This window comes from Sorex fumeus, unplaced genomic scaffold (assembly GCF_029834395.1).
Source record: "Sorex fumeus unplaced genomic scaffold, SorFum_2.1 ptg000030l, whole genome shotgun sequence".
Taxonomy (NCBI): Eukaryota; Metazoa; Chordata; class Mammalia; order Eulipotyphla; family Soricidae; genus Sorex; species Sorex fumeus.
The window spans coordinates 10,867,159-10,885,004 of NW_026606087.1; the positions used below are offsets into that span (position 1 = coordinate 10,867,159).

General features: G+C 43.5%; 1 protein-coding gene across 2 annotated transcripts in view; it reads right to left on the reverse strand.

The window, feature by feature from the left end:
* Positions 1 to 17,846, reverse strand: part of SYT9 (synaptotagmin 9) — a 229,095-nt gene that overhangs the window by 44,695 nt on the left and 166,554 nt on the right. Inside the window, exons 4-6 of one of the 2 annotated variants that reach the window (XM_056116063.1) lie at positions 14,257 to 14,377; positions 12,614 to 12,785; positions 10,134 to 10,263 (exon numbers count right to left, since the gene is read on the reverse strand). In XM_056116063.1, the coding sequence (XP_055972038.1) occupies positions 10,134 to 10,263; positions 12,614 to 12,785; positions 14,257 to 14,377 (423 nt within the window). Of the gene's footprint in view, positions 1 to 10,133; positions 10,264 to 12,613; positions 12,786 to 14,256; positions 14,378 to 17,846 lie in introns of those variants that run through there. The other variant, XM_056116064.1, reaches the window with a different exon arrangement.

A 17,846-nucleotide genomic window follows, 5' to 3' on the forward strand; every position in this document is an offset into this window, starting at 1 on the left:
AGATACATTCAGGAGAAAGTTGACGGCAGTGGTGACCCCTGAGCTATCATAGAACTTGATGAACAATGTAGAAATTGACAACTCTGGGTATTTTCCACTTGGGAGAAGCCCTTATTCTCTCCTCAACATGTATCACTCTAAATTTCTTTGTAATAAAACTATTTTTCTAAATAAAAAGGAAAGGAAAGGAAAGGAAAGGAAAGGAAAGGAAAGGAAAGGAAAGGAAAGGAAGGGAAGGGGCTGGAGCAATAACAAACCGGGTAGGTCATTTGCCTTACATGCGGCTGACCTCAGTTCGATTCCCAGCTTCCCACATGGTCCCCCGAGCACTGCCAGGAGTAATTCCTGAGTGCAGAGCCAGGATTAACCCCTATGCATCTCTGGGTGTGACCCAAAAAGAAAAAAAAAGGAAGGGAAGGGAGGGGAAATGTGTATCTCTGGCATGAAAAGGGTATAGGGTTATGTTAATGCATCAAGTCACCAAGTCTCTTGCATCCCCTATGTGTCCCCAAATGCTTGGGAAACTAGAAAGGAGGTTGATATGGTTTTATCTTTGTGTGCGGATTTGTGGGGGGGATGGGAGGTCTGGGGTGTCAAGGGTAGAAGTGGGACCTGGTCATCTTCCCAGGGGCCAATCAGCACAGGCAGTAGGAGAGTGTCTAAGAATCCAGGACAAGCAAGTGTCAAGTGAGATGAAAGAAAGAGCATAAACATTCCCTGTCACAAGGGAATAAATACCTCAAGATATCTATGCTTCCCTATCCCAGCTTTGCAGCTTGGGAAGGAAGAGAAAGGAGGCCTTTAGGAAGAGAGAAATAGACAATCTGTGCATTAAACTGAACTGAATATTTACCCCTAAGAGATTGAGATAACCTGGGGGAGAGGGGAGGAAACCTGAGAAACATTAATTAGCAGGATCAAGTTTATTTTTTCTTCCTTCTCTTTCCTTACCAGGATGATATTCACTTTAGATAAATTTACATTTTCTTGCATGATTTGAATATGATTTACATGTTTCTTGTTTTCTTAGTAGCAGAGCAAACATTTTGTTCCCTGAAACACTAAAACACCATTGACTATATCTGGGGGATCACATGCCAATGTGTGACCCTCTACATACCAACTACTCCTCTCCATCACTCCCCAAATCCCCAACTCACAGTAGATTTGCACTCGGCTCTTTCACCCTGTCCTTAAGCTACATCTTCAGTGGGAAAAGCATATGGCCCTTAGCCTCAGTTCACCCCTTAGCCTCAGTTCACCCACATGATGGGAACTGGAGCTCATGGTGTTTCTGAAGGCCAGTAATCAGAAGTGCAATTGCTCCTGTTTCCTAAATATATTATAAATACCCATATGGTCAGAGTAACAAAGCCTCTTATATTCTCATTTCAGAATCTTCTGGGTAACTGCTGTGTTCAATGTGCCAATTTCCCTGTCCTGCCAGAACCCTTTTCAGGAAGTCCACTCCAACACTTTTGTTTGAGTGGGAACTGGGTCACACTTCCAGAATCTCTGGTCTTCAACGAATTGGACCAAGAGTGGATACTTGGTCCAACCTGGACAATAAGATGCTTTCTCCTGGGAGTACGTGGACCTCCAAGACCTCACTCTGCTGGTAAGTTCTGCTGGTGGATGGATGATAATGTCACTGGGGGACAGTGACAGAGGAGTTTGGAACTGATTTGAGCAGGGCATGGTCATTTAAGAGCTGTAGCCTCAATAACCTGGCCATCATGGTATACCTGGGACCTACTTGATCCATATGGTATGAGAGATGGTCCCTGCCACCTGAACTTTTGGGGAACCATAATATTTAGGGTGAATTTAGGGCATATTCTTCACAGGAAAAGTCACCTCACAGTGTACTCTCAGGGCCTAAGCTTGTAGCCAATGAAAATTTAGGAGAATATGAATAGTGAAGTAATAGTTTTATTTAGGAAATAGGAGAGAGGATAAAGAAAAGAAAATAAAATAAGAAAATGGGGCATTCTGAATGGAAATGCTTGGAAAACTCCAGGATGGTGGCACATAGGGCTAATACCTCGGGAAGCTGATTGTACAGGCCTTTCCCACACAGCCTTCACTTGGGGATCTTGTTGCAGATGAGAGCTCATTGCTAGGGCACTGTCAAGGCTTGGATGGTCTTTATTCCAAGACAGCAGGGCCTTTGTTCTGTGATATATAAGAGTTAAATTGTGGTTGTTGCTCTGCTCTCCCTGGACCCTTTGAATTACAAAATGCCTTATCTTGATGTATTATTATAGTTATGGAAAATTTAGGAACAGAAGCAGGTAATTAAACACAGGTATCCAGGGAGACAGCCAGAGCAGGGAGCTCTGAGAGGCCCATTCTGGGAACCAGGCAGAGATGAACAGGTCATAAATCATAATCTATGATTGAGAACAGAACAGAAGGACCCAAATCCACCTGTTACCTTGGCAGGAAAGGGACTGGGGCCGCTGAAACAATTAGAAAATTAATAAATGTCTATAGAACCTAAGGCAGAAAGAGTTCACCACAAAGATTCCCAGCAACAAGGGTTCCCTTCTAAGTCCTGTGTTATGCCCCTTCTACCTCAATGTACCTCAATGCTTTGTCACTAGGCAATACATCAAGACAGTCCATTCTTTTACTCCTCTCCTTTTTGTTCCTCAATTTGTTTTATTGCCAGAAAAAAGCCGATAGAAAGTGCTCTGTACCCCTACTCAGGGTCTCAATTTCAGGTGATTGCCTAGTTTCATCTGTCTTGACATTAAAGAATTAAATCTCCTTGTTTTTTCTCTTAAAGATTTTTTTTATTTTTAAATTTTTATTAGTGAGACACCATGAGGTACAGTTATAGACTTACAAATTTTTGTGCTTGGGTTTCAATTATACAATGGTCTCAAAGATGTTTTTGGAGTGATTAAGTGAATTCTGTCCCAACAGTTTCTCCCGAATTGTGCCTGGATGACTCCAGTATTCATATGGGCATAAGTTAGAGGCCCAGACTAGTATTAAGTCTGCACTGGTTGTCAGGGATGCAGTAGGGCTGGGTAGGGCAGAATAACTTCCTTGCATATCACATCTTAGTTTTATGGTTTCCTGAAATTCATGATCAAGAGGTTCCCTGATTGTCTCCTTCAGTATCTAGAGATGGTTAAAGAGTCTGTTAGCATAACTACCAGTTGAATCTGGGCCACTGATATTTGCTTTGGTTCTATACCTCTAAATTTACATCTTATATGTGGCTGAAGATCTTCATGCCAGAGAATATTGTCCCTGTTCCCAGTTATGCTGGAATCATGTAGCCTTGAGTTGCAGGGCCCTGGACTCAATAATATATCCCAGCAGATTACCAGGGTACAGCTTTATGTAAGTTTGATGCAGATATACATACAAAAGGCTATGGTTTGAAGAGGGGAAGTTTTATACTCCTTGAAGTAGTAGTACATGTGGATCTAAAATCCTGTACATCTGTTGGTCATAATGAAACCAGCTTAAAAAGATTAAGAGCTGAATTCAATGTCAGAAACCAGAAAACTTGTCTAGGCAAAGAGTTCTTGGCTCATCCTTCCCTCAAAGCATGAATAAAGACCAACTGTCCCCATCTTATTCCTCTCCCAAAAGTATAACCCTTACTTTGTTTAGATGTGCAGGTAAGATGTAGTGTGCAACAGGGAGATTAGTCCATGAGTAAATTTATTGTTCGTTCTGGCACCCATGGGTCAGGTTTGGACCTCTCCTTTCCTAAAAACATGCTTTCCTATTCTTAATATCTCTCTATGCTATCTCTCTCAATAGCACAGTGGGTAGGGCGTTTGCCTTGCATGCTGCTGACCCAGGTTTGATTCCTTTCCCCCTTTTGGAGAGCCTGGCAAGCTACTGAGAGTATCACACTCACACAGCAGAGCCTGGCAAGCTCCCCGTGCATATTCAGTATGACAAAAACAATAACAAGTCTCACAATGGAGACATTACTGGTGCCGCTCGAGCAAATCGATGAACAACGGGACAACAGTACTACAGAGCTAATCTCTCTCTAAAAACCTGTTCTTGTGACCCTGCAGGAAAATGGTGACCTTGAGAACAGTTTACTTTCAGTAAAGCTCTTTCTTGATCTAGCACACTGCCTCTCAATTGATCGGCTCTTGACGAGTAGTTGAACCAGACCTTTGCTGTGATGGACATACTCACTCTTGCTGACATACACAGCACATTCAAACTGGATGCTCTGGCTCCTATCTCTTCTAGAAAAGTAAAATTTGATTCAAACAAATGGTGCCTGTGTCTGGTCTTTCCATCAAACCAACTCTACAAGTAGATTATACATAGCAGTACTCAGGGAGGTGATAAAACCCTGACACCATTTTTTTTTTTTTTACTATTTGCACAAGGCAGTCAGTTCCATAATCAGAAGAGGGGAAAGTGTTGCAAAGTGGGCAACATCATCTTCCTGTGTCTATACTCAGGGCAGGGTGGTGGTGAGGGAGCAGTAGGAGTTGGGTCATCTCCCACAGAGGGAATGCTCCTGTCTTTCGGTCCCAGGATGCCAGCTCTGGAGCAGGGGGCGGGAGGTGGCACAGCTTCAAATGCAAAGCCTGGACAATGCAGAGAGTAAAGGAAAAAGTACCGGCTGACCTTTGAGTGTGCACAGAAGCTGGCCAGAATCCCTGAGAGGGAAGTGGATTTTTGAACTCATTGGCTCTGAGTATTCCATCTGCTACCCACCCTGGCAAGGTTAAGGGGTCTTGGATACAGCCCTGATCAAACTGCCAGATCTCTGCAGGGCTCATGGTTCAACCCCCAGCTATGAGTAGCTTCTGCCAGGACAGTCTTTCCACATACTAAATCCCAACCATTCCTCTTCTCTCTTCTTTTTCTATCGTTCATTCAAACACACTTGCTTATGCACACATACACACAAACAATCCAAGCACCTGAGATTTAATTGCTAGGTTTTATTTTAAAGCAGAAATTTCAATAGAATAAAAGCAAGTTATTCTTTAAAGGAGAAGAAAAATAAGTACGTGCATGTTTGTCCAGTAGGCCAAGTCACAAAAGACCCTTTCTCCCAGTTAGAGGTTATGGATCAACACAGTGCAAGGTTATAAAGCTTTTGGTAAAAGCATAAGGTTTTTGAGCTTTTTTGGTCCCTACTCCTGGCACTGTTCAGGGATCATTCCTGGTGGTGCTCAGGAGACCATATTCGGTACTAGAATCTGGTTATCCGTGTGTAAGGCAAGCACCCTACCCATCGTATTGTCTATCCAGCTGGAAGCATTAGGCTTTTGCCCCACACTAATCACAGTTAGGTGTCTGGCCTGAAAGAGGCTACATGCCTGGTGGCATGTGTGGGAGCCGAGGATGGTATTAAGGCCTTGGATTGGGGCAAGACAATTAGGCATTGTACACTTGAATATTTGTTTGTAGGGAAAGAAGCTTTGTCCTGTTTCCTAAAAAAGGTTCTACAAGACTGCAAGGTGCAAGGTGGGGCACCCAGAGATGGAGCAATCTAAAGAGAAATGCCTGAGTGAACAAGCTAGTCAGAAGGGAAGAAGGAGGGGGTGGTGGAAGAGGAAGTAGGTGAGGTGAAAGTGTAGGAAGAGAAGGAGATGAGGAGGAGGTGGAGGAGAAGAAGAGAAGGACTTGGAGGTGGATGAGGTGGAGGAGGAGCAGGTGGAGAAGGAGGAAGAGATTGCTGCTGCCCTGGCCCCTGACCCCTGACTCCTGAGAGAGAGCAAGAGCAGAGAGGGTGGGGCTGGAGCAATAGCACAGCGGGGAGGGCATTTGCCTTGTACGGGGCCGACCCAAGTTTACTTCCCAGCATCCCATATGGTCCCCCAAGCACCGCCAGGAGTAATTTCTGAGTGCATGAGCCAGGAGTAACCCCTGTGTATCGCCAGATGTTAAAAATAAAAAAGAGCAGAGAGGGCAAAGTAGGACGGCTGCAACTAAGACCAATCAGAGAGAGACTGGAAAGATGAGAGAGAGAGAGAGAGAGAGAGAGAGAGAGAGAGAGAGAGAGAGAGAGAAAGAGAGAGAGACAGACAGACAGACAGACACAGACAGAGAAATGGAGAGACAGAGACAGAGACAAAGAGAGAGAGACAGAGATAGAGAAGACACAGAGAAACAGAGAGAGACAGAGAGAGAGGGAGAGAGAGAGCAGAGTACAGCAACTGAGAAGAGCAGTGAGCTGCCATGGCCCTAGCTACTTAGCCATCAGGAGTGACTGACACTAAGACAGGCCCAGAGAGAGCAGGAGGGAGGAACCATTGCCACTGCTGGTAACTAAGGCCCTGAGAGCCTTGGGGAACCCAAGAGACATAGGCCGTCTCTGACTCCTGAGGTAGCATGAAGAAGCCGGAGATGACTAGAGAGCAGCTGTCAAGGGACAGGTGTAATGTTCTGATACAGGTGGTTAGATGTCTCCCCCACAGCTGGTCTCCTTTGACTAATTCAGCTTCTCACCCGAGACTCCAGGAAGGGACCGGCTTCTCTGTAAGTGGTCAACAGTATGATCCCCACTCTCCAGTTCCCTCTCTCTCACCATCCAACTCCCTCAGACCTGGGAGCTGAGGCCCTACTAAAGAATAAGGAATTTCCACTCCTCCTATAATCTCCACAGCAGACACTCTTCTGGATGGTGTCGCTTTGTGTGACAGTCTCATGACATAGGCACATGCAGCACTTCCCAGGAATGTAGGACAAGTACAGCCAGATCCGAACAGCTCTTTATTGAACATTTCACATGTGCCAGTCACAGTGTGTCACGTGTATTAGCCTGCTTCATCCCCATAACCACCTTGGGAGAGACACACAGTGATAAGCACTTTATAGATGAAAAAAACAGATTCATAGATTCATATTCAGAAATTTAAAAAATGGCTGTTTTATTTTTTATGATATGTGTGTGTGTGTGTGTGTGTATGTATGTGTTCCTGGAGCTTAAACAAGAGCCTCATACATGCAAGATAAATGGTCTACCTTAGACCTACATTCCCATAGTTATTCATAATTGAGTTTTAGACATATGGTGTCCAGCATCGATCCCACCACCAGTATTTCCAGGTCTGTAAGTGTTCTTAGGTTCACTTTCTGCCACCCTTCAGCCTGTCATCTTGACAGACACCTTTTAAAGCCTGGTTGTTAAAATTTGGATCTTATGATTTCAGTGTTTCTGACTCTGCAGTTTGGATATTAGCTATAATATTATTTTACACCACTGATGTACAAGAGTCACCTAAACCACTTTCCCTCACTGCTTCCCAACTGCTGCTTCTTTCCTCACCCCCAATTCCTTTCCTTTTCCTCCCTATATTCTGGGGTTGAGGGTGATCTAGGCACCCCCCCTTTAAACTATTGCATTCCCTCATCCAGTTATTTTAATGCCACATATAAGTGAGATCATCCTGTGTTTGTCCTTCTGGTTTACTTCATTTAACATGATACCTTCCAGTTCCATCCATATTGCAGTGAATTGCATGATTTCACTTCTCCTTACAGCTACCTAGTATTCCATTGTGTATATGTATCACATCTTCACGATCCACTTAGCTATCATTAGACACCTATGTTGATTCGCTATCTTAGCTATCATACCAAGTGCTGCAATGTCCTTTTGAATAAATGTTTTTCTGTCCTGGGGGTAGGGCCTGCACTCAAAAGTGGAACTGTTGGTCACACTGGTGTTGGAACATTAAATGACTCAAACAACTGTATTATGAACACGTTGGTAAATCACAGTGTTATAAAAATTTTAAAAACTGGAATTGTTGAGTCCGTGGCAGTTCAGGTCCATTTACTGAGAACTCTCTATACTGTCTACAGACATCTTTTCATCTCACCTGGCACCACTGCCCCAATTCTGCTACTTACATGTTTAAAGAGGAAATTAGTCCTTTCCCTCTTGGGATGAATTTGGGTTCCTGGGCATGTATGCATTTCACAGAGAGAAAAATGCAGTCTGGCAGGAACAGCCTCCTTCACATACAGGATGCAAGCATTTTATTCACTTATTTCTGCTGCAACAGTTGAGTGACAAGCATTGTATTAGCTGAAGTCATTGTAGCTGCTGTAACAAATGGTTCCCAAGTCTCAGTGGCAAACCCTACAAACATTTATTTCTCACTTACATAACTGTCAAACACAGATTTGTGAAAAGCCAAGTGCTCAGGGTTTTGAAGCAATATCTCCCAGGGGTTCAAAGGCATGTAGTGCTTTTTACACGTTCTGTTGCATACTGTGCATGCACCATGCCCACTGAAAAACACAACGCCTGTGATGAATTTTTGTCAAAATTGCCGAGAAAGAGCTTCATGAGCATTGAGTAGGGGTTATCTCTTAGCCCCATGTCACCTTATAATCCCTTCAGTATTGAGTTTTCATGTACTTTGTTCCCAGGTCTGGGTGTGGGACTACTCAGTGTCTCCACAGCTGCACTGCATGTTTATTTCCACCAGACTCCCCTGTTACCCATGGCAGTGGAACCCACGTCAACTGAAGTTCTGGTCTTGGCCTCTTGGCATAACTAGCTGGGGCCCAAGATGACTTTTCTAGGAGAATAAGAAGAAAGTCCCTCCTCCCTGGTGCCCCCATCTGCAGGACTCCTCCTGCTCTAAGAACAAGAGTGGGGGATGCTATAGGGACAGCCTCCAAACAGAACCAACATTTCCTTCAACTGTGTTTCTGAAGCATCTAATATGGCTGCAAATGTCTATGATTATGCACTTTATCACTGATCTACATTCTATCTTTTGTCTCTTGTGATCTGAAAAAACTCCCAAAGAAAGAGATGGTTTCTTATCTTTACCTATATTTTATAAACGATTTATAGCCATTGACCCAATGAAATGTTATTTAGTGATGCAATTCATTTTAGTTTTGCTTTTTTTGGCCCCCAAGCCTCCTGCTAGGCTTACTCCTGGCCCTGAACCCAGTGGGGCTTGGTGAACCACATGTGATGTCAGGGATCAAATTTAGGTCAGCTGCAGTGCTGAAACTTTACCCATTGCATTATTTCTCAGATCCTGAAATTTACTTTTGAGATTGAGTTAGTAAATATGAGAAATAGTCAGTGAGTAAAGATGAATGAGGGAGAACAAATAACAAATAAGTGATGGGAGTAAGTGAATGAATAAGGTTATGAGAGGCAGAATGATGGTCTGTTGCTTCCAGGTATCTATTTTCTTCTTCCTTACAAAGATAACCATGGCTTTTAGCTGAACACATTTCTACCTGATAAAAGGAATACACACTTCCTATACATGTTCATGTGACTAAGTGCTGTGACTAAGTTAAATATACCAGCTATGTTACATGGCACACTGAAGAAAATACTTCTTAAAGGGATATGTGTGTTTTTAGTTCTTACTCTTTCCACCCGTCTGTGAACTAGAAGCTATCTAATGGCTGACACTTAGCAGCTATATTGTGCATTGAGGTGACCTAAAAATAAAGGAACACTGCAATACGGTAGTAGAAAGACTGAAGTGAAAGTATTATTGGTCACGGAGACATTATAATATCCTAGATTACCTTCCTTCTAGGCCATTTTTTGTAAGAAAGAAATACATTTGTAGTAGTAGTAGGATTATTTGTAGTTATTTGTAGTAGTAGTTGGATCTGATACTAATCAACTTGTCCAGACTTGAGGGTTAATGCTAGCACTAGTACTTATATCCAAGATTCCTCTCTATTAGCATTGATTTCTCTATGATACCGAGAATGTCAAACACAGTAACAACAAGTCTCATGATGGAGACGTTACTGGGCCCGCTCCAGCAAATCGATGAACAACGGGAGGACCATGACCAGGAATGCAATGACTTGAAAGTCCACAATCAACCAGAGTGCAGATTTCCGCCAATGTCAAGTCAAAGCCATTATACAAAACCAGAGACTCTTGATCTTTTAGAAAGACAAAGAGTGGTATGATCCCTGATCAATGTTCAAAACCTACCATACCGGTGGGGAGTACAAGTTCAATATCAGGTTAAACACAATTTTCAACGCCTCAGGAAACGCAGTGAGGAAAATTTGTTTATGGCCATCAATCTTGGTGCATTCTCAACTTTGGTGTCTTCTTCATTTCAACAGTAAACCATTTATTTGTATGCAAAATACAGCATATGGGAATAGGTTCTTACCTCCACAAGGGAATGCCAGTGTGCTATAGGCTTCCGTGGATATGACAACATTTCATTCCAGTGGTCTCTGCCCAACCGTTCAGCTTCGTTGCCTACTTGACACACGCCGATGATCTCATTGTGACCTACACTGTGAAAATGGCCCACGATAGTTTTTTCTTAAAATTTTGGTATATAAGAGCATCAACTACTCAACTGAATTAACAGATTAATTAGAAAAGGGATAGGTGTCTTCATTCCATAACTAGAGGCCAGGCTTGCCAGCTGGTAGAATCCCATGATATACTCAGTGACACAGAGAAGAAGAGCCAAGTCTGACTCTCGATACCTCAACACTACAAGATTTGCTTACAAGCAATAAGTCAGACTGCTCTCAAGAATCCTATTCTCAAAGAACTGCCTGATGCACAGAAAGGAAGTTACCTCTGGCTCTGAAACTAGGTTGATCTCTAGATCTCCAAACTATGCAATACAAAGAAACCATTCTGAAATAAGTTTCTTGAAATACTGGCTACTTAGATTCCTGCAAGAGGTAACCAAGTGTAGGTTAGATGACTGTGGCCTGTTTGTTTCATTTCCTGTCCTGTGTGTGTGTGTGTGTGTGTGTGTGTGTGTGTGTTTGTTTGTCTTCTTTTTGGCCACATCTGGTGGTATTCAGGGGCTATTCCTGACTTAGTGCTCAGAGGTTGTTCCTGGTATTACATGCAGGATCAGGTGGTGTTAAGTATAGAATTCAAGCCTCCTGCATGCAAAGCCCACTGAGTTATCTCTTTAGCTCAGTAACTGTAGTTCTGAGCTGCAGTTTGGCAGCTGTAGTTTTGAGGTCACCAGGAGTGTAGAGTAAAGATAGCTCCTGGATCTTCTCACTTCCTGTCTCTTTAAAGAACATGTTTTCTTATGCTCTTCCCTCCTTCCTGCCAAGCCCAACTTTACTTCTTTGACCCAACTTGATTTCCTTACTTTAGCAACATACTTATCTTGTTTTACTTTGGGACTAAGAATATCTCTGAAACATTCCCTGGGCAAGTCCCTGATTTGGGCTAACATTTTTTTCTCCGTAGTCATTTTTGGTTAGATGTTCTTTGCATAACTAGATGGATATGGACCTTCCTTTAACTCTTTAAGATTCAAATTCCAAGATTTCCCTTCTTCCTTTTTTTTTTGCTTCCTGCAGAGATGAGTGCTACTCTCCTATTTGTATGCAGGGCAAAGGGGGAAGATAAGAAAAAAGTAGTCTGAAGAACATTTGCATCTACACTCATTAAAATCAGTTTTATGCAGAAAACCCATGAATTTTGCCATGAAATTTTTCAGCCTGGATTCATGAGTTAACTGAGAATTAAATTGAGGCAGAGCTCACATAATCAGATTTGTTGATGCGGGGAAACTTGGCAATGGCACGAAAAAAAATACTGGCCTGCCTTTCACAATTGGTGGGCAATATCCTCTCCTGTGGACCGACACTATTGGTGTTGAGTCATCCAGAGGAGAGAAGATGAGGTCAACTCTCTAGAGTGGGTTGTCATACCCACTGGCAGCTGAGTCTATTCATGTGTTCCCTGGTTTGGAACACGGTTATGCTTTACCCCAGCGCCAGCTGGAAAGAGTACTCAGGGCACTGTGGCTGACTTATTGATATTTCACAGGTCTACAGAAAAAAATTTAGCAACAAATAATATTTGTAAGACTATAAGAAAGATTTTTTTTATAATTGTGCTCAGACCATGTGGGAGGTTTCCAATTAAAAAGAGACTTTGCATTTCAGTCTAATGACTGGCTTAACATGTATAATTCCCTGTTGGTACTTCCTTTGCATATTAAAATAACTGTTTTTCAAATCTGTCCTTTAAATACACAATTGGCTACAATGCAGGCTATAAATATCTCTTCTGTGCTGTATTAATTAGAAAGTTGAGCATCTTATACATTTTAATGTACCCTCTCATCCATACTGATTCTAGCATTTTCAAGGGAACGTTTCTGTGTTTGCTTTCAGACTTAAGTGGATGGAAAGGATTTTTATTATACACATTGGGAGAAGGAAAAAAAAGGAATGAAGTTATGTATTCAGAAATATTGATGGTTTCGATAAAGTAATCATTCTGCTGCTATGAGTGGGATCTTTTCCATGAAGTCCAGACAGGGTTATCTGAGAGATTAAGACTCATACGGCCACGTTCTCCAAACTGATTTCTAGGGGGTTTGCTAGGATGGGAAGCAGAGGAATTGGGGGCAGAGAGGTGGTGAAGGAGAAAAGTAATAAGAAAAGAAGAGCTGAGAGGCACTTTGATAATCTAATTGACAGAATGGTTTGGAAAAGGGCAACTCTTGTCAATACACTTTTCATGCACTGCTGTTCATTTGACTCATTTCCAGTAGCTGAGACACTAGCTAAGAAAACTTGGTAGCTGGCTCCCCCTCCATCCCTCTCTGCCAGGGCACAGGGTACATGCTGGGAAAAAGAGGTCCAGGCATCTCACCGGTCATAGTCCATGACTGCTATGGACAAGTGGATTTGGTCAATGTTCTCAGGAGGGACGTCAAAGACTATGGCTTCATTGTAAACAGGATTCAGAGTGTTCCTCTTTGTGGACGTTTTCCTCTTCTTTAGTCGTCTGCCATCACACATCAGTGAGACTTTCACGTAGGGATCTGTAGACCATGACAGGCAGGGGTACTGTGAGGATAAATGTGGATTTAGGCCAGCAGTTTTGTCACTGTGGAGTTGCAGGGATGGATATGCAGAACTCCATTCCCTGACTGTGAACTGGAGTTTGAGGATTTTAATTAATATGATGCCCGGGCAGTGACTAGAGTTAAGATAATTAAGTCATTCATTCAAGAATAGAGAACAGGGGACTGTCTCCTCAAAATATGTGGAATTTAAAAATAGTGTGAAAACATCTGTTACCAAATCACAAACTGTTCCGGCTAGAATGTAAGACCTGTCGGCTGAGACATGAAGAGAATTGCAACAGCATTTTCTCAGGTCTGAGAAAATGGGTTTCCATTCCTTTGCTGAGAGGCCCTCTTCCTGAAGATCGGGGGCCTTAGAAAACAGATAACCTGAACTCCTGGATGACAGGATGGGCTTCTGGGGTTAATTTCCTTAAGCACAGGGGCTTCAAACCCCCATAGTTGCCTGCAATTGGGCTGTAAAGGGGAACAGCTTACTACATCAGGGAGAAAAAGGTTACAGACTCGTTAGAGGTGCCACGCTGAGACAGGGTGACAGGTGATAAATCTGTGTCAGGTGGGACTTTCTTGGTTCCACCTCCCTCCCCTTCTGCTCAGTGGGAGGTTGCCTCGTCCACCAGCATGAGCCTCTGCTGCCCTGATGCCTCTACACTGTTCAGGAGGAATTTCGGGGTCAGAAGGCAGAAGGGAGCACATCTTTTTATTTTTCCCCTGCTAAGAAAGACAATGAAATACAGAAGCACAATATACTGCATCCTGTGATCTTTGTTTTCAGTGAATTGAGTGTTTTGTGCCCACATCTGGAGAGGGTTGTGAATTAGTATAGTGGGAACTGCACATCAGGGAATCTTCTGAGTTAAGATTTAGAATTTAAGTGGATGCGTTTGAACACCCCTAAAATAACAACAAAACAACAGCAGCAGCAACAACAGTAATAACAACAAACTCCAACAAAACATAAGTCCACTTATGGGCCTTTTATTAAGATAAAGGATTTTCTCCAATCTCCAATAAGCCAGAGATGGTGATTGCTTATATCTGAATACAGATCCAATATTTAATTGGATATGAGCATATGCAAACTGTAGGACCAGTTAACAATTACGGTGGAGCAGACCTGAGAGAATGATAATGATTACAACAGCAATAGCTAACCTGATAGAGAATTTACTATATGCCAGGCATTGTGCTAATGGCTTTATATGTATTTAATCTTAGCAGCAACCAATATATCAGCAGCAGATGGGGAACTAAAGCTCACTCAGAGAGGATAATGGACTTGTTCAGGGTCTCATTAGGTCTTAGAACAAGGACTAAACCAAGCTCATTTGACTCTACAATTCCCGTATTTGATCACTTTACTAGAAACTACATATGGTGTTGCTTTAAAGCTATATGAGCAAGTATGAATTGGGGAATGTCCTACCTGAGGCTCCTGTTATGTCCATTGCCTTTAAATTCCTTGCTTTTATAATGGTAATGGTCAGTCTGCCAGCAGTAGGGAGATAGCAGAGGGAAAACATCAGCTCTCCCAGATCCACATTGTCCTGTTAAGAAAGCATAAATGGATACATTATGAAGTGTTTTCAGCCTGGGAGTGACATTGCTGCTCCTTCTATTCATTCATGCATTCTGGACATCTCTCCCTTCAAGCCAGTCACACTTCTTGGAATATATCCCGAGGATGCAAAAAAAAAATTGAAGTGATATCTGTACCTATATGTTCATTGCAGCACTGTACACAATAGCCAAAATCTGGAAACGACCCAAGTACCCAAGAACAGATGACTGGTTAAAGAAACTTTGGTACATCTACACAATGGAATACTATGCAGCTGGTAGGAGAGATGAAGTCATGAAATTTGCTTATAAATGAATAGACATGGAGAGTATCATGCTAAGTGAAATGAGTCAGAAAGAGAGGGACAGACACAGAAGGACTACATTCATTTGTGGAGTATAAGACGACATAACATGAGGCCGACACCTAAGGATAGTAGATGCACAGGACAGGTAGATTGCTCCATAGCTGGAAGCCTGCCTCATGAGCAAAGGGGAAAAGGCAGCTGGAATAGAGAAGGGATCACTAAGGAAACGATGGCTTGAGGAACCGGTCGGGATGGGAGATGTGTGCAGAAAGTAAATAAAGGACCAAACATGATAACCTCTCAGGGTCTGTATTGCAAACTATAATGCCCAAAAGTATAGAGAGAGTATGGGGAATCATGTCTGCCATGGAGGCAGGGTGGGGGGGTGGGAAAACTTTATACACCGGGGATATTGGTGGTGGGGAATGTGCACTGGTGGAGGGAAGGCTCCTTGATCATTGTGTGATTGTAACCCAAATATGAAAGCTTGTAACTATCTCATGGTGATTCAATAAAATTATTAAAAAAGGAACCCCCACACTTAGGAAGCACCCCCTTTCACTCCCCATTAAGGGCAAAGCTGTCCCAGGATCTGCCGCCTCCATCCAGACTCTTGCTGCACTGAACAGTCACAGCAAATCCCAGAATGCAGCCCAGAGGCCCTTAGAGCTCTAACTCTTCTCCGTGGAGCCCTAAGTGCTCCACCCACATCCCTACAATGCCCGCCAAACCCCAGGATAAAGTTACATAAAGAAGTGCCCTGCAGTCCTGAGTAATCCACGGACGATCAGCACATGCTTCACAGAGACCCATGAAGGCTCAATCAGACTCTCAAACAGCTTCCAGACAGACTCTTTTTTTTTTTCTTTTTGGGTCACACCCGGCAATGCACAGGGGTTACTCCTGGCTCTTCACTCAGGAATTACTCTGGGCGGTGCTCAGGGGACCATATGGGATCCTGGGAATCGAACCTAGGTTGGCCACATGGAAGGCAAACACCCTACCCACTGTGCTATCACTCCATCCCCCAGACAGCCTCTTAAGACTGCCCCAGCTTTGTCTACAGGCTCCACAATGACCCACAACGTTCTCCAAATAGTCACCATCCAAATACACCCATTTCCACATCTCACACTTTTCCAGTGTCTCTCCTGCTCTCCGTTCAATCCCACAGACCACTCTGCTGTCTTACCTCGGTGCTTCTGGGCTCAAAGGAGCCTGTGCTGTTCTACCAACCCCCCAACCAATCACTCAGTCCCAATGTGGCTCTGCAGGAGCTGGAGAAAAGTGACCCTTTGCTCAGGACCAGTTCCAGAAGAATAGGGGTGAAATAGGGTCGCCACAGAGGATTGAGAAATAAGACAGAAAATAAGAGCAATCCATCTGCCTTTACCACCACCTTGAGGAATGAGAGCCCCGACTGTCCTTCATGTTTAATATTTACTGCCGAGAACCAGGAATCATCATCAGAAGGAGGATAACATTCTTAGGTCAATTGCCTAATGATTCTAATCTATCCAGGCTAAACTTTTACACATCTGAGGCCTCAACTGGGACAAACATCTTTATAATGGGTTTATCTCAAGGAGATAAACCTTGGGAGAAATCTTTCCCTTGGGAGAAAGAGCAGAGATAGAACAACACAGGAGCTTTGCCTCAGTGGTTTTCCACATTGGCAGTGATTTTCTGGGCACCAGGCTCCTTTTGTCATTTTGCCTTTCTCCTCATTCCACTTTAACCCTTTGTCCCTTAACTCTGCATATCCACAAGCAGGAGCAGATGGATTCTTGCTTGGCCCTCCTCAGCCCTGGAGAGTCCCCAAAGGGGTCCCTGAGGGAAAGGGATACTCTTCCCTCTAAGGTTCCCACTGCCTGCCTCAGGGACTCTCACTTGCCTTGCCTTGGTGGGTTTAAGAGGCCCCCTTTCCTTCGGCTCAGAAAGACATTTTCTCGGGCAGTGCGTAGTCATCCAAATAGGTCAGAAGACATGATTATCTTTTCTCTTTTTTTAGCCCAAGGAGACTGTAACCGGAAAGAAGGGGGTTGGGGGAGGCCAGTTCATTTCGTTTCAATTTCTGAGCTACCTGAGCTTATCGAGCTGGGTGCTCGTGTCCTGAGTCTAATTAATGCAGTTTCTTACTGACAGTGCTCTGGGGAGTCAGGACATTGCCCTCCATATCCACAGCTTCCTCTCCCCTTGATTCTCCAAGGCTGCTCCTATTTTTAGCAGCACAGATTCAGTTCTGGAAGGTCACCTCACCCAACCTCCTCGCCTTGACCGCTTCGCGGGAGATGAGGCACTGGGAATCTGTTTGGTGGTAAAGGCAGATGGATTGCTTCGTGTCTTCGTGCATGGCTCACCTCATAGAAATAAATGACCTCACTTCAAAAGCCTGGCTCTCCTGGTTGCTGAAGCCCTCACCTCAAGAGACCCCAGTGGCTGGGGGAGAAGAGATTTCTGCAGCAGGAGTCCCGCAAGGCAGGGGATGGATTGCTTTGGGGGTCTGGGGTCCCTGTCTTAAGAGCAGAGTCTGCTTCCACTGAAGACAGAGGGGCCCAGCTTCCTGCTGGTGGCAGAAAAGAGAGAGAAGCAATAGCTGTCCTGCAAATTATTCTGTGCCTTCCACATCCTGCTTCTTTATCTCTTTGCTCCTGTCTGCCTTTAGCAGGAAAGCACAGAGACTTGTTCTTCCCTCAGACTTACTATTCCTTTCCTTCATCTTGCTAGATAATCTTGCTTTGACAAAATAAACAGGAGCATTTAACATCTTGCTTCATCACTATGCATTCTTCTGGAGGAGGCCCTTCCCCCACACACTCTGTAGGGCTGAGATGTGCTTTGGGGCCCAGGCCCAGCCCTCAAGGTCAGGGAACACATCTGAGTATCATGTGGTCAGGTGTCAGGTTGCTTTTATACTAACTACATTATTTTTCCCATCATAACTTCATTCACAAATATTTATAGCAAGTGACTGTTTGGGCATTAAAATATTAAACTTCAGACTTGTTAATATATATTCAGAATATGAACTAAGGTTAAAGTCCACATTTGAACTTTTAAGGAAAATCTTGGCAGATTTAAAAAATTATCAAAGGGAAAATGTTTAGTTTAATTTCAAACTTTAAGACAAACAGCATTAACAATTTTC